This window comes from Neoarius graeffei, chromosome 4, assembly GCF_027579695.1.
Source record: "Neoarius graeffei isolate fNeoGra1 chromosome 4, fNeoGra1.pri, whole genome shotgun sequence".
In the NCBI taxonomy this organism is placed as follows: domain Eukaryota; kingdom Metazoa; phylum Chordata; class Actinopteri; order Siluriformes; family Ariidae; genus Neoarius; species Neoarius graeffei.
The window spans coordinates 63729778-63745265 of NC_083572.1; the positions used below are offsets into that span (position 1 = coordinate 63729778).

Below are 15488 nucleotides of genomic sequence, written 5' to 3' on the forward strand. Positions count from 1 at the left end.
AAAGCCTCTATTAGCTACATTTGCTGAGCTTGGTAGTCCGATGTGTTGTTGGGGATTAGGGGCTGTGGTTAGTTGAGGTACAATAAAAGAGACGTATGAATGAAATAGGATTATAAAATGTGATCTTCACTTTTGACTGGACACAGGTGAAGAGAATACGCATGCGGCTTATTTAAATGCATTATTTATGAATGTTGAAGACTTTTCAAGGAGAGGACAAACCAAATAAGTTAAACTGTACAGAATACAGTCCAACAAAAAATTATTTGAAGCCTTGAAAAGGAAATGTCCAAGGGAAGTTCTATCCAACAGAAATTCCTCTATTTTATCCAGTATATAGAATCAGATTAATCTGATTTAACTCAGTTGAATTCCACTATGAAGTTTAGTTATGGGCAATGACACGGATGTTCTATATTTTTGTCTTTGTCTACAGATCAGGTGAGGGTGTCTTGGGATTTGTTTCCCTGCTGCAGAACAAGTTTGGACAAGCCTGGATCCTCCTCTAGCTTGCTGCATTCTGCAGTATACGTAGAACAGGGTGGCCTGTGCCTGTGGTTTCCACTCAGCAGTTCATCCTGGGTTAAGCAACTCAGGTGTGCCCCAGGGAGGGCAGGGAGGCCATGGAGGTTCCTCTGGTAAACTTTGAGAACCTGGATGATATCGGAATTATCCTGGGAGACCCAAGTGACTCAGGGTATCCAGCTTCACCCACTTCAGAGACACCGGAGCAGAACCAGCTGACCCATAGTCTGGATTCACCAACGCATTCACCACAAAGATATAGGAGGCCTGGAAACACAACAACCTCTTCCACAACACTCACTAAGAAAGGGACCTCAAGTTGCAACAGTCTCATCTCTAACTGGAAAGTACTTATGAATAATGAAGGCAGTCCCTGTGAGGCTCTTCTAGGCAAGGTAGCTAAAGACTGTTGTGATGACTTGCTTGCAGAAAAGCAGAAACTTGAAGAGGGTGACCAAAGAGTAGTCATCAATGTCTCAGGAATGATGTATGAAACAACACTTAAAACTCTGAACCAGTTCCCTGATACTCTGCTTGGAGATCCTAAGAGGAGGAGTGACTATTTTGACCCCATGAAGAATGAGTATTTTTTTGACCGCAATCGCCCAAGTTTTGACGGAATCCTGTTCTTCTATCAGTCTGGTGGTAAGATCCGCAGACCAGCAAATGTACCACTGGATGTTTTCACTGATGAGATTATCTTCTACAGGCTGGGACAGGAAGTGATGGAACAGTTCAGGGAGAATGAAGGTTTCGTCCGTGACATCGAACCTCAGTTGCCGAAAAGCGAGCTTTACCGTCAGTTATGGCTCTTATTTGAGTACCCGGAGAGCTCTACTGCTGCCAGATCTATGGCCGTGGTGTCTGTTATTGTTATCACTATCTCCATTTGTATCTTCTGTTTAGAGACTCTCCCAGAGTTCCGCGATGATCATGAATTCCCCCATGAAGTTGCTAACTTAACCCTTGATACTAACGGAACACTTCTGTCTCCAAGCCCTGCTCCCAAAAGCCTAGAATCTACCTTTAGTGATCCCTTCTTTATGGTAGAAACTATATGTGTAATTTGGTTCTCCTTTGAGATATCAGTGCGCTTTATTGTGTGTCCCAGCAAGAGTAAGTTTTTCAGCAACATCATGAATGTGATTGATGTTGTTTCTATCATGCCGTACTTCATTACTCTAATCACAGATCTCCTGGTCACTCATGACTCAGCAGTTAATCAGAACATGTCTCTGGCCACATTACGTCTCATTAGGCTGGTGAGAGTATTCAGGATCTTCAAGCTCTCCCGTCATTCCAAGGGGCTACAGATTCTAGGGCAAACCCTAAAGGCTAGTATGAAGGAGCTTGGCTTGCTCATCTTTTTCCTGTTCATTGGCGTCATCCTTTTCTCCAGTGCCATTTATTTTACTGAGGTTGATGAACCCGAAACACAATTTGGGAGCATCCCAGAGGGGTTCTGGTGGGCTGTGGTCACCATGACAACAGTTGGCTATGGTGACATGTGCCCAGTCACCTTTGGGGGTAAGATAGTGGGAATCCTCTGTGCCATCGCTGGAGTGCTGACAATTGCTCTACCTGTCCCTGTCATTGTTTCGAACTTCAACTATTTCTACCATCGTGAAGCAGAGCAGGCAGGGAAGTATGTGATAGATGCAGCTGTAGAGGCTGCTGCAAAACGGGAATCTGAGCAGAAATATGATAGTAACTATTCTCTGGACAAGTCCAATGGGAACTGGCAGACTGAAAAAAATGGCATCCCTTGAAAAATGTAGCTCTGCTAAAACCAGGATTATTAGCAATAAAAAGACTGAACAACAATGCATTTAGAAGACATTATTTTGGATTAACAATTATGTACTTAATGAAATGCATAAATTAACAGTTCTTTGGTTGTAAGTGCGGTCATGTCAAGAAACAATACAGAGCAGGCCAAAGGCTGCTGTAAACACCTCAGACACATGGCTGTGCTACACCTTAAAATCTCTTGGGTCTGCCTAGTAAAGAGCCAGTAGGGCAATTGCAAAGGCTGATGAAGGAGCTTTCCCCTTTAATGCATTCTAAGCAGCTTATCAGCGCTAGAGATTAATTAGCACTGAAAAAAGTAAAAAATGTAAATCTGCTTACTAAAAAAATTCTAAGGAATCTGATTTCACTGAAGTCAAAATAGGCTGCTAAATTACTAGAAATTAGGTGCCTTTGTTCCAGAGCCCTTCAACTGATGATTCTGCACTCTTAGCCAGCTCCTACAACTGCACTTTGCTGAACATGTTGTTCCTTTACATTCATACTGACATAATTTTTTGACACTGCTGTGTGTGAAAAATGCTTACTCCAAACTGTCTTCCATCTTTAAATGTCTCAGAATGTGTCCTTTGAAATATATGAGGCTTATTGCTTTGGCTTTTTACCACAGATTGTCATACTGTACTATATTTGGATGGCCCACACTATCAAGGTAGCATCTGCCATTTGTCCCACATTTATCCAGGAGTTACTATTCATACCAAGACATGTCTAAAATTGGGAGTCTGGTCTGGAGCCTGGAATGCAAAATTCACATTACAGTGAAGCATCATATAGTTTTGATCACATAGTTTTAATTGGGCATGCATCTGTCTCAGAATTTGTTACTGTTTCTATGTGAAAACCACATAACAATATGTACTATATAGTGTAGACTCACTGTAAAACATTTCAGCCTTGTTTAGTTATGTCCACTTATGTTTTCTCTTTAACTCAATGAGCTCTGAAAAGTGTTTTAATTTGAACTAATCTGTGCAAATTTTCAAAGGTTAGACTTTAATTACTTAGTTGTTTTGACTAATTGAGACTTTTTCTGAGTTGAAACAAAGATAATCGTCAAATTGCATTAACTTGCATTTTCAGGTTAAACCAATATGAAATGTTTTACAGTGCTTAAGCAATATGAGTTCATCTACCGTATGCATGTAGGGTTTCATATTTTGTCAAAATCTCTGTCACTCCAGTACACAGCAATTAATTGATGGCTTCACTGGTTCTCCAGTATGCACTCAGAAGAGTTATGGCCAAATATTGCACACCATGCATGAGATGATCTCTGTTATAACCTTATAGAACTACCTCTTAGTTAGAATATGGACAAACTCCATCTAAAATGTGCCTCTTTAGAAGCATGTGTATCTTTAGAAGAAAGTGTAGCATCTGTTAACTGTAGCCTTGGGTCATTATAGCTTAGCGAAGTTGATTAGTCAGTGTTTAGAAAAAAAGCATGACAGTACTGAGCATGATGGAAAACATACTGTTAAAAAAAACAGAAAGAGAACGGTACTTTATGTCATATGTTTTAACCTAAATTATCACTTCTAAACATTCTAGCATTTTGTAGTGCATTAATAGACACCATAATTAAATTATAATTTATATCTAACAAATAATGTATGTATATTGATTACCTGAAAATACGAATTATCTTCATAATTTGTGGTCTAATATATCAAACTGTTTACTCACTCACTTTCAGTAACTGCTTCATCCTCGTTAGAGTCAGGAGCCTATCCTGGGAACACTGGGCACAAGGCAGCCCATCTCAGGACACCACACACAAACATGCTTCTATGTAATACATAAAGTCATACATTCAGTAAACCATTTGCCTACAGTTAAAGAGAAAATCAAAAAGTTAAAGTTAAAAATAATCTCTTGACATACAACTATGCAGTTACCAAATGTTTGAAATGCTTTTTTTCTGTCATTACACTCATTTTTGATTAATGCTATATATTTTATAACTATCACACAGCTGTTCGTTTTAAACAATATAATGACATTTATATGCACGCATTACAGCAATACAGTGCTGCACTTTCATGTGAGGTTAATTTTCCTCAAATAATATGTAACTAACCTTAAAACCAACAGCAGGTAAAAATAAGTGCAATGCGAAAATCTAAATTGGCCAAAAATAAAAATAGTTTTCTCTCAGCATTTGGTTTAAAGCTTGTACTCTGACTTGGTGTCTTACAGTGGTGCTTGAAAGTTTGTGAACCCTTTAGAATTTTCTATATTTCTGCATAAATATGACCTAAAACATCATCAGATTTTCACACAAGTCCTAAAAGTAGATAAAGAGAACCCAGTTAAACAAATGAGACAAAAATATTATACTTGGTCATTTATTTATTGAGGAAAATGATCCAATATTACATATCTGTGAGTGGCAAAAGTATGTGAACCTTTGCTTTCAGTATCTGGTGTGACCCCCTTGTGCAGCAGTAACTGCAACTAAACATTTCCAGTAACTGTTGATCAGTCCTGCACACCAGCTTGGAGGAATTTTAGCCCATTCCTCCGTACAGAACAGCTTCAACTCTGGGATGTTGGTGACTTTCCTCACATGAACTGCTCGCTTCAGGTCCTTCCACAACATTTCGATTGGATCAAGGTCAGGACTTTGACTTGGACATTCCAAAACATTAACTTTATTCTTCTTTAACCATTCTTTGGGAGAACGACTTGTGTGCTTAGAGTCGTTGTCTTGCTGCATGACCCACCTTCTCTTGAGATTCAGTTCATGGACAGATTTCCTGACATTTTCCTTTAGAATTCACTGGTATAATTCAGAATTCATTGTTCCATCAATGATGGCAAGCCGTCCTGGCCCAGATGCAGCAAAACAGGCCCAAACCATGATACTACCACCACCATGTTTCACAGATGGAATAAGGTTCTTATGCTGGAATGCGGGGCGGCACGGTGGTGTAGTGGTTAGCGCTGTCGCCTCACAGCAAGAAGGTCCTGGGTTCGAACCCCGGGTCCGGCGAGGGCCTTTCTGTGTGGAGTTTGCATGTTCTCCCCGTGTCCGCGTGGGTTTCCTCCGGGTGCTCCGGTTTCCCCCACAGTCCAAAGACATGCAGGTTAGGTTAACTGGTGACTCTAAATTGACCGTAGGTGTGAATGTGAGTGTGAATGGTTGTCTGTGTCTATGTGTCAGCCCTGTGATGACCTGGCGACTTGTCCAGGGTGTACCCCGCCTTTCGCCCGTAGTCAGCTGGGATAGGCTCCAGCTTGCCTGCGACCCTGTAGAAGGATAAAGCGGCTAGAGATAATGAGATGAGATGAGATGCTGGAATGCAGTGTTTTCCTTTCTCCAAACATAACACTTCTCATTTAAGCCAAAAAGTTCTATTTTGGTCTCAACCATCCACAAAACATTTTTCCAATAGCCTTCTGGCTTGTCCATGTGATCTTTAGCAAACTGCAGATGGTTCTTTTTGGAGAGCAGTAGCTTCCTCCTTGCAACCCTGCCATGCACACCATTGTTGTTCAGTCTTCTCCTGATGGTGGACTCATGAATATTAACATTAGCCAATGTGAGAGAGGCCTTCAGTTGCTTAAAAGTTACCCTGGGGTCCTTTGTGACCTTGCCGACTATTACACGCCTTGCTCTTGGAGTGATCTTTGTTGGTCAACCGCTCCTGGGGAGGGTAACAATGGTCTTGAATTTCCTCCATTTGTACACAATCTGTCTGACTGTGGATTGGTGGAGTCCAAACTCTTTAGAGATGGTCTTGTAACCTTTTCCAGCCTGATGAGCATCAACAACGCTTTTTCTGAGGTCCTCAGAAATCTCCTTTGTTTTTGCCATGATACACTTCCACAAACATGTGTTGTGAAGATCAGACTTTGATCAATCCCTGTTCTTTAAATAAAACAGGGTGCCCAATCACACCTGATTGCCATCCCATTGATTGAAAACACCTGACTCTAATTTCACCTTCAAATTAACTGCTAATCCTAGAGGTTCACATACTTTTGCTACTCACAAATATGTAATATTGGATCATTTTCCTCCATAAATAAATGGCCAAGTATAATATTTTTGTCTCATTTGTTTAAGTGGGTTCTCTTTATCTACTTTTAGGACTTGTGTGAAAATCTGATGATGTTTTAGGTCATATTTATGCAGAAATATAGAACATTCTAAAGGGTTCACAAACTTTCAAGCACCACTGTAGTTAACATTGTGTCAATGCTAAATGTTATGGACAAAACACACTGGATGCATAGCATATGTTAGCATATGTCTATATTACATATTCATAGATTGCCTAAGACCCTAAAAAGACTCTTGGAATGCCTACAATCCATGACAAAGGTGATGCTAACAATAGTTTATGAACTTGAATTCATAATAGAGCATTTCATAAATGGGTGCATGTTGAAAATCGACCATAGAAACACTATATTTTAATCATGATATTCTGAGTGCCTTTTATTAAACATAAATATACTAAAATATAAAATATATTATTTTCTTTATCCTTTTTTGAGCAGTCCATGCATTGTCAGTGCAGTAATGGTGTATTAAGTGTAGATGACTCTTACTTCATATCAAAACTCATGTACGTACAACCATTTTACAGAGGTTTCCCTTCATCACTGGCCTCATCAGTTCCTTTTCAAGCATTCTGTAGAAAGTACAATAGTCTTCCTTCCCCAAACACTTGATATTAACCACAAACACTGAAATTGGGCTCTGTTAGGAGAGATTTTGACCAGGTGTGTGCATTCTGAGAATGCATTAATCATTAAGTACACATAGTATCTCTGCTCTGTATGTAAAGTAATCTCAAAGGGTTAAGTATCAGAGTTGGCCATGGCTGGCACAGAGGAGTAATAAACTGAAGGCTCCTCTGCAGACAGAATACCTGAACCAATATCTCATCTCATCTCATTATCTCTAGCCGCTTTATCCTGTTCTACAGGGTCGCAGGCAAGCTGGAGCCTATCCCAGCTGACTATGAGCGAAAGGCGGGGTACACCCTGGACAAGTCGCCAGGTCATCACAGGGCTGACACATAGACACAGACAATCATTCACACTCACATTCACACCTAGGGTCAATTTAGAGTCACCAGTTAACCTAACCTGCATGTCTTTGGACTGTGGGGGAAACCGGAGCACCCGGAGGAAACCCACGCGGACACGGGGAGAACATGCAAACTCCACACAGAAAGGCCCTCGCCGGCCACGGGGCTCGAACCCAGACCTTCTTGCTGTGAGGCGACAGCGCTAACCACTACACCACCGTGCCGCCCTGAACCAATATCAGTGGGGAAAAACACAAAAATAAAATTTGCACAAAAGACACTACCTGATTAAAAACTTAATCAGACTTTTCCCATTTCTGAATGACATTCCTGCAGAGTTTAGTTAAAGTCTCTCTTGTCTCACCGGCTTAAAATATCACAGTGAAAGTGAAAAAGAAAACCTACATCCGAACTTAGCCAGCAGCTGACACTGTAGTTTTTCCTTCCTGAACCCAGTTTTAATTCGGGTGCAATATTTGCCTCTACCATACATAAAGCCTCCAGCCAGAGACTGGGTGACTTTGCTGAGTCAGAACATTTGATCCAAGTTTTGCATTACATTTTTGAGAGCCTGAATGACCTTCAGATGTGATTTTGAAACAATAAGATATAATAATATTATAATTAGCATAATTTACCAATGTGGTTTGACTTGAACACAGAATTAAGGCAACCATCATTGTTTTAAGAAAATCAACCATTTTATTACATTAAGTTAAATTTGATCATTATAAGCAACATGAGTCAGTTTGACATTTAGTCATGAGGAATGTGTTACCTGGAGGTGAAAGTGCAGCACAGGTAATAAAATATTGAGCAGTGAGACAGCAATGCAACCTAATAGTATGCATATGTTATGTAAGAGAATGCTGTCAGAGTTTTCTGGTTATGTAAGATGACTGGAAAGGATAGTGTGACAAACATCTGAGTAGTGTTATTTCTGCAGAACATCATATTTGGTGGTTGTATGATTGTCTGTTATAAATCATTATGGGGGGGAAACAGTTCAAAAGCCACATTTTTTCAATGTACTTCTTTTTGAAAATGATATCAAATGAATTCAGAGTGTAAATGATTATTGCTTCCATATAACATATAATAAATGACTTGAAAATGAGTCCACGGGACTGTACGAGATCAAATGGCCCTATGGTAGTCCCTGAGCTGATCCTTTGGCTGTCTGCCTGCTGAAAACTGTGTGCTGAGTTTTATCTCTCGAACCTGACACTGAGCTGATAGCCCCTGTTAAGACTAATTAGGAAAGTGGAGAAAAGAGAAAAAAACCCAACATAAGAGCACATAGTCGGTTTAATACACTACAGCCATGGTCTGTCTCATACTTAACTGGTCAGGTGTGCCATGAGGTCAGCCACAGAATGAAGACAGACCTGGCCATCAACAATTAATGGCCAGACATTTTGTTCTAGCCTTGCAGTGTGTAGAATGTCCAGATCTTTCTAGTTCTGTAGATGGAACACATTACTCTCCAGCTAAGGCTGAGGAAAGACTGATTACATCTACAAGAGCCAGAAAGTGAAAGATACTGACCCTTATAACCTGAGCGTGCTGCAATTTATCCCTTCATGCAGTCCTGATTAGTCATGTAACTAAAGTGTGCATATTTACTGTCCACTAATTAAACAACCACTCTTAAAATAAACTACCATTTACAAATACGAAAACCAGAGATTTCTTCTCAAGATACACAAACTGTATGTGATGAAGCCACTGTTTGAACAGTATGCCTTGTTCTTGATTGCCTGTGTGACATACATAGCAGGCTAATGTGACACCTACCTGAACTCTGCAGTCAGGGTGTGTGCATGTGGACGTTTGTAGGGTGGCCTTCCATCTGTTCTGACAGCTACAGATCTCCTAAGGGGCTAGCTCTCCTCTCCCTAACTCTCTCTCTAATAATATATTTGTGCTAGACTTTTTTCTGAAATGAGCAGTTAGTAAAAACAACAAGACTATTTTTCTTATAAAATTCCAACTGACATATTACTAGGTCAATGCACCAAATTCATATGCCATTTAATGTACTTGTTTTGAACTCTTCACACACCTCAGAAAGTTTTATATAAGATATAAATATTACACTATTGTGATAGTGGTAGTATATCAGGCATTCACTTGGCTTGTGGACAGAAATTCTTGTAAGTGCACTTAGTTTGCAGAAATGAGAAACAGAAAGAAAAAAAAGCACTGCTTAATAAATGTTGCTTCACTTAGTAGTTTCCCCTTTCTCTCTCTCTCTCTCTCTCTCTTTCCCACACCTACATTTGCTACACCCAGTTTGTTAATTATTTAGCTGTCGTTTTGGTCTTGCTCAATAATTCAAAATGGTCCCAGACTGATCTGATGACTTAGTTTCTATTACGAGTCATTATACCTTAGAGAGAAACATTTATGATGTATCCAGTAACGTCTTGAATCTGTTGTCATTTTGGGAGTATATACTAAAACGAATTGGTTAAAATTATTATAAAAACATGGAACCAAAAGTGAAACAGCAGCTCTGGTCATAGCACCAATGAGTCCAAACCATGACTGAGACATTTTACAGTTTGTTTAATCAGTGGACTGTCTAAGTAAACCTGTATATACTGCATTCAAGAAGATATCGGCAATTCCGTGACTCATTGCACTACTGCTACCAGTTAATATATTAGATGGATGAGATGAGATACCAGCTATGCCGTGGCCTTTTCCCTGCTGGATTACATTATATCACCCATTCACTATTCTGGGAACACTGGGTGTGAAGTAGGAATACACCCTGAATGGAATGCTACTCCATCACAGAGCACCTTTCAGACACATTCATGTACTCATTCACACATAGAAGCAATTTAGTGTTTCAATTTTGTGGAGGAAGGAGGAAACCAGAGAACTCAGAGGAAACCCACATGGATATAGTGGAACCCCACACAGACAGTAACTTGAGCTCAGGCTCAATTCTAGTCTGTGAAGTGGCACCACTATGCTGCCCTATGGGGCGTGTTAGTATACAGAAACTGACTTCTTTCAACTGGGACATTATTACTCTTTTAATGTGATTAGTAGGCTACACCTAAGTACAGCAGCAGTCAGTCAACCAGATAGGGTGTTTTAACTAGCACCATTTACATAATTGATGTTTGATGTTTACATTAATGTATCTATATGCAATGTGAATCCAAAATACTGCTTCATTGTTTAGAGGACTCTGGAACCCAGCTGGCCTAATGATACTGGAGACAGCTGAAATTCTGGTCTTAACTCCTAAACTCAGAAGTCAGGTGTCTTTCCGTCATCAATCTCCTGTGCACGTCGACTGAGCAGGGAAATGGTGTCACACGTACACGCCCGCTGATGGAACTCCCCAGTAAACCCAATGGCGCAGGCTCCTGGCAATGACTTTAAATGTCCTTCGAGTGCCCCCTAGTGGACACGCTAGAACAATGTTCACTGTAGGTTTGGTAAATACACACTATGTGCCTCAATATCAGATGACTAATGCTTTATACTTATCTTGTTATAAATTACAAAGCTTGCTATAAATCATGACTCATAAAAAGTTCCTTTGGCAGACAGTAAAGTAAAAATAAGTAAAATTGTGATAACCTTTGAAAATAACATTTTGAAAATACAGAACAGCAGAACCATTTTTAAAAGAGAGATAGATGTCAGTTGTGACAAATGTCATGATTTTATATGGTGTTAAACTGCACTTTCTGAAATAACAGCAAATAAGGACAACATAATATAAACCAATCAAGAGAAAGTTAAAAAAAAAAAGACTAACTCCCATAGGTCTATACAAGTGTTTAAAAATAAAACATCTATACAGGAATACAGACAAAATAGGGCTGGTTATATTGTTTTGGAATGAATTTTAAATAATACAATTTTAAGTAACGTTTGAAGTAAACAAATACTGTATATACCTATCAAAGAATGAATTATTTTACACTACCGTTCAAAAGTTTGGGGTCACCCAGACAATTTTGTGTTTTCCATGAAAAGTCACACTTTTATTTCCCACCATAAGTTGTAAAATGAATAGAAAATAGTCAAGACATTTTTCTGGCCATTTTGAGCATTTAATCGACCCCACAAATGTGATGCTCCAGAAACTCAATCTGCTCAAAGGAAGGTCAGTTTTATAGCTTCTCTAAAGAGCTCAACTGTTTTCAGCTGTGCTAACATGATTGTACAAGGGTTTTCTAATCATCCATTAGCCTTCTGAGGCAATGAGCAAACACACTGTACCATTAGAACACTGGAGTGAGCACCAAAAACCAGACATTTAGTAGAATTTAGCTAGAATAGTCATTTACCACATTAGCAATGTATAGAGTGGATTTCTGATTAGTTTAAAGTGATCTTCATTGAAAAGAACAGTGCTTTTCTTTCAAAAATAAGGAAATTTCAAAGTGACCCCAAACTTTTGAACGGTAGTGTATATATGATTCATCACATGTAGGGGTTACAGATTGCTCAGTCTGCATTTAAGTCAGTGATTTAAAGATGATACAAAACTACAGATTCAGAGGCTGTTACGTTATTCCTATCTAATGTGTTAAGTGCCTTACCATGTACAGCAAGTGGAAACCTAAGTTCATCAAGATCCTATGGAGGAGGCATGTAATCTAACCCAACAGACCTGCATTTGGCCTACACTCCTGTTCCATCAAGGATCAAATGCACAAAATTATTCATTTGTTATTTCCATCAGAAACACATTCTTGTTTTAAAAAATTAAAAATAAATTAAAAACATCACTAAAACAACCATTTGAGCATTCTTTAAAGGACCTTAGCTTTAAAAATAAAAAATAAAAATCTCTTTCTGATAGCATGGAGGATAATTTACACAAGATCAGTGCATAAAATCTGTTACAGGTGATCATTAAATAAATGACATTATGTATTCCAGTTGTTTTGTTTAGTGATAATTCAATATAAATTCTTTTGATTTGTCAATACTTATTACTTCTAGTGTAGTTTCAAGGCTTGGAGAGAAGAATTAAATGGAGCTTTAAAAAAAAGACAATTATGCAAGCCTACACTTATGGCTCTTTGCCAGTATTAAACATGGGGGGGATCAATAAAGTGTCCAAGAATATTAAATCATTAAAAAAAAATTTCACAGTGCGGTTTCCATCAAATCCTGCGCTCTGATTGGCTGGCGAGCAGGTCCGTATCCTATGGTATGGACCCCAGTTACGGACCTCTGGTGACTCGCTCGTTCACAACAACAACAAACGTAGCAATTTTTTGTCAACATTTATCTTTTTTTAAAATAAGATTTATTTATAAGATTATCAAAAATCTTATAAATTTTTGCCAGCATTTCTCAGGAGAATAGCATTAATTTTACAGCATGGATAGCGATAACAACAGTGTTCACAGCGAAAGCGAGTTTCACTACCCTGAGGAAGAAGAAGTAAAAGAAAACATTTCAGGAGAAAGCTAAAAACCTCATCTCATCTCATTATCTCTAGCCGCTTTATCCTGTTCTACAGGGTCGCAGGCGAGCTGGAGCCTATCCAGGCTGACTACGGGCGAAAGGCGAGGTACACCCTGGACAAGTCGCCAGGTCATCACAGGGCTGACACATAGACACAGACAACCATTCACACTCACATTCACACCTACGGTCACTTTAGAGTCACCAGTTAACCTAACCTGCATGTCTTTGGACTGTGGGGGAAACCGGAGCACCCGGAGGAAACCCACACGGACACGGGGAGAACATGTAAACTCCGCACAGAAAGGCCCTCACCAGCCACGGGGCTCGAACCCGACCCTTCTTGCTGTGAGGCGACAGCGCTAACCACTACACCACTGTGCCGCCTGGCTGAATCCTGAATGACTCAATTTTTTCCCTGCCATGGAAGTGCACTTGTATACCGAGGAGGAAGCAATTTGCATTACAGCCGTGAATGAGGATTCAAAATGGCGGCTCAGCTCGGTTTTCCCTTTCGGGCGCTCTCATTTTCTGTTAGAATTTGGTAAAGAAAAAACTAAATATATTATTTACCAGCTTAAGGTCAGTCCGTATGGTGAAATACCATGACCTCGGCCTTGAATACTGACCTCGGCCCAGAGGCCTCGGTCAATCTTTCAAGACCTTGGTCACAGTATTTCACGATACGGACCTCCCTGCTGGTAAATAACACATACACACACACATGTATACATATACACGGCTCGAAATTCGCGGTGGTCCGGTCGCCTGAGGCGACTTAATTTGTCATTTGGCGGGTAATTCCTGTCACTAGCCAGCCCGGCTGGCTAGTTGAAAATAAAAAATATATATGAAGCGAAAATTCAGACTAGGGCTGTGCAATATATCAAATATACTCGATATATCTCCGAAAATTCTGTGTGAGATACATAAAATTATTATATCGTAACTATCGAGTATTTTATGGTCATCTGCCGACTTGCATTTGTTTCGTGTTTGTTGCGTTTGTTTAAAACATTTCCTGGTGGTTTTCTCCCTGTCCCTCAGGCAGTAATGTGAGAGGCTGCCTAAGGGTTAAAAAAACAATAACGTCATGCACTCGCCAACCAATCCCGGGCGACATCTAGGTGCTGAAAGGAACTTGTGGGAAGATTTTCTAGTTTCGGTTTACAGCGCTGACTCAGTTTGTGCAATCGCTGGTGTTGCATAGGCTACCGTGTAAGCTCTGTCAATTTCAGTGACAAATTAAAAATGGAAGCAAACGAATTGGTTCCTAAAAGAACTAGTAAGGGGTCAGTCATCTGCCATTTTTTTGGATATCATGAGGAGGACGTGGAACAGCAAATGCCAGTTTGTAAAGTGTGCAAAAAAAAAAACTGTCATCACGAAAGGCAGCAGCACTACAAATATGTTCCATCATATGAAAACTCACCCGGTACAGTATGAAGAGTCTCTTAAACTCCGAACTACTTGCCCACAAGCTAAAACCCCCACACAAGCTAAACAAATGACCATAGCGGCCTCGTTCTCCAACCCCCCCCCATATGAGAAAATGAGTCAGAGATGGAGAGCTATAATGGATGCAATCACTAACGTCATTGCCGAAGACATGATCCCGATTAGTATAGTGGAAAAACCAGGCTTCCAAAAATTACTAAACACACTCGATCCCAAATATGAGTTGCATGGTCGCAGACATTTTACAGAGAAGGCAATACCGGAATTATACACATCTGAGAGGCAGAGCCAGAAAACATTCAGTTTAAAAGTGTGCAAAGAGAAAAATTATGTTTTGCAGATCTCTCTCTTCTCTCCCTCAATCTCTCTCTCTATTGTGAATATTCCAGTGGTTCTTAGTAGTCAGGTTAATAGCTTGGAGATCTACCTCTATTTTTTAAAATAATTTAATGAAAGAGCACTTTTCTTATTTAGGCTAAATGTCTTTCTCAGTGTTGAGCTTGCACTTTATTGATTTGAGCTCTGAGCAGCTCTTATTGCCCCTTTGTTGCAATTTTCAAGATTGTTTTTTCAGTTTGTGCTACATCTTTGTTGAATAAAAATAGTCTTATTTTAACTCAATTGTGATTAATCACGAGCATGAAAATTTAAAATGTGTTGTTGAAAACCACCTGTAAAGTTAACCAAGAATGTTATTTAATCTGCAGGGATTGTAGTGAAAACAGTAAAGAGTAAAAGTTAGATTTCATGGGGTCCTTTAGAGGAGATTTCAATATATCCTATATCGTGAAATGGAGAAAATGTATCGGGATATTCATTTTTTCCCATATCGCACAGCCCTAATTCAGACACACCGTCAACTAAAGCCGCCACATATTAAGCATGTGCCGTGTCTGTGTTAATCGATGTGTTTATCGGCAGGACGGAAAATACCGAAGAATTCCGAATCACATCGTGTACGAGTCAGGCTGTCGTTTTTTTCACTACTGCGCATGCATATAACGCATCTCGTTGAATATCGCGGTAATCACGTTATCAGATTCAATAGATGTGGCCACATTATCACTCATTTAAACACGTGTTTTTGTTGTTGTTTACATCTACATCTGCCAAAGCTACGTTGCGATGTGGAATTTTCTGAAAGGTGTACAGAAACCGCCAGAGACGGGGACAAAGCGACCTCGGTCTGAAGAG

At 39.7% G+C, this 15488-nt stretch overlaps 1 protein-coding gene across 2 annotated transcripts; it reads left to right on the plus strand.

Annotated features, from left to right (window-relative positions):
- The first annotated feature begins 623 nt into the window (after positions 1 to 623).
- On the plus strand, positions 624 to 2300 carry LOC132884434 (potassium voltage-gated channel subfamily A member 10). 2 transcript variants are annotated; one of them, XM_060918277.1, is made up of 2 exons: positions 624 to 697; positions 791 to 2300. In XM_060918277.1, exons 1-2 carry the CDS (start codon positions 624 to 626, stop codon positions 2292 to 2294), a joined length of 1578 nt encoding a protein of 525 aa, XP_060774260.1. In that variant the 3' UTR covers positions 2295 to 2300. The 2 variants fall into 2 exon arrangements, with proteins under 2 accessions (XP_060774260.1, XP_060774259.1); XM_060918276.1 differs by having other exon boundaries at positions 624 to 2300.
- Positions 2301 to 15488: the final 13188 nt, after the last annotated feature.

Coding starts and splice junctions, on each gene's coding strand:
- LOC132884434 (XM_060918276.1), top strand. CDS start 624: ATGGAGGTTCCTCTGGTAAACTTTGAGAACCTGGATGATATCGGAATT.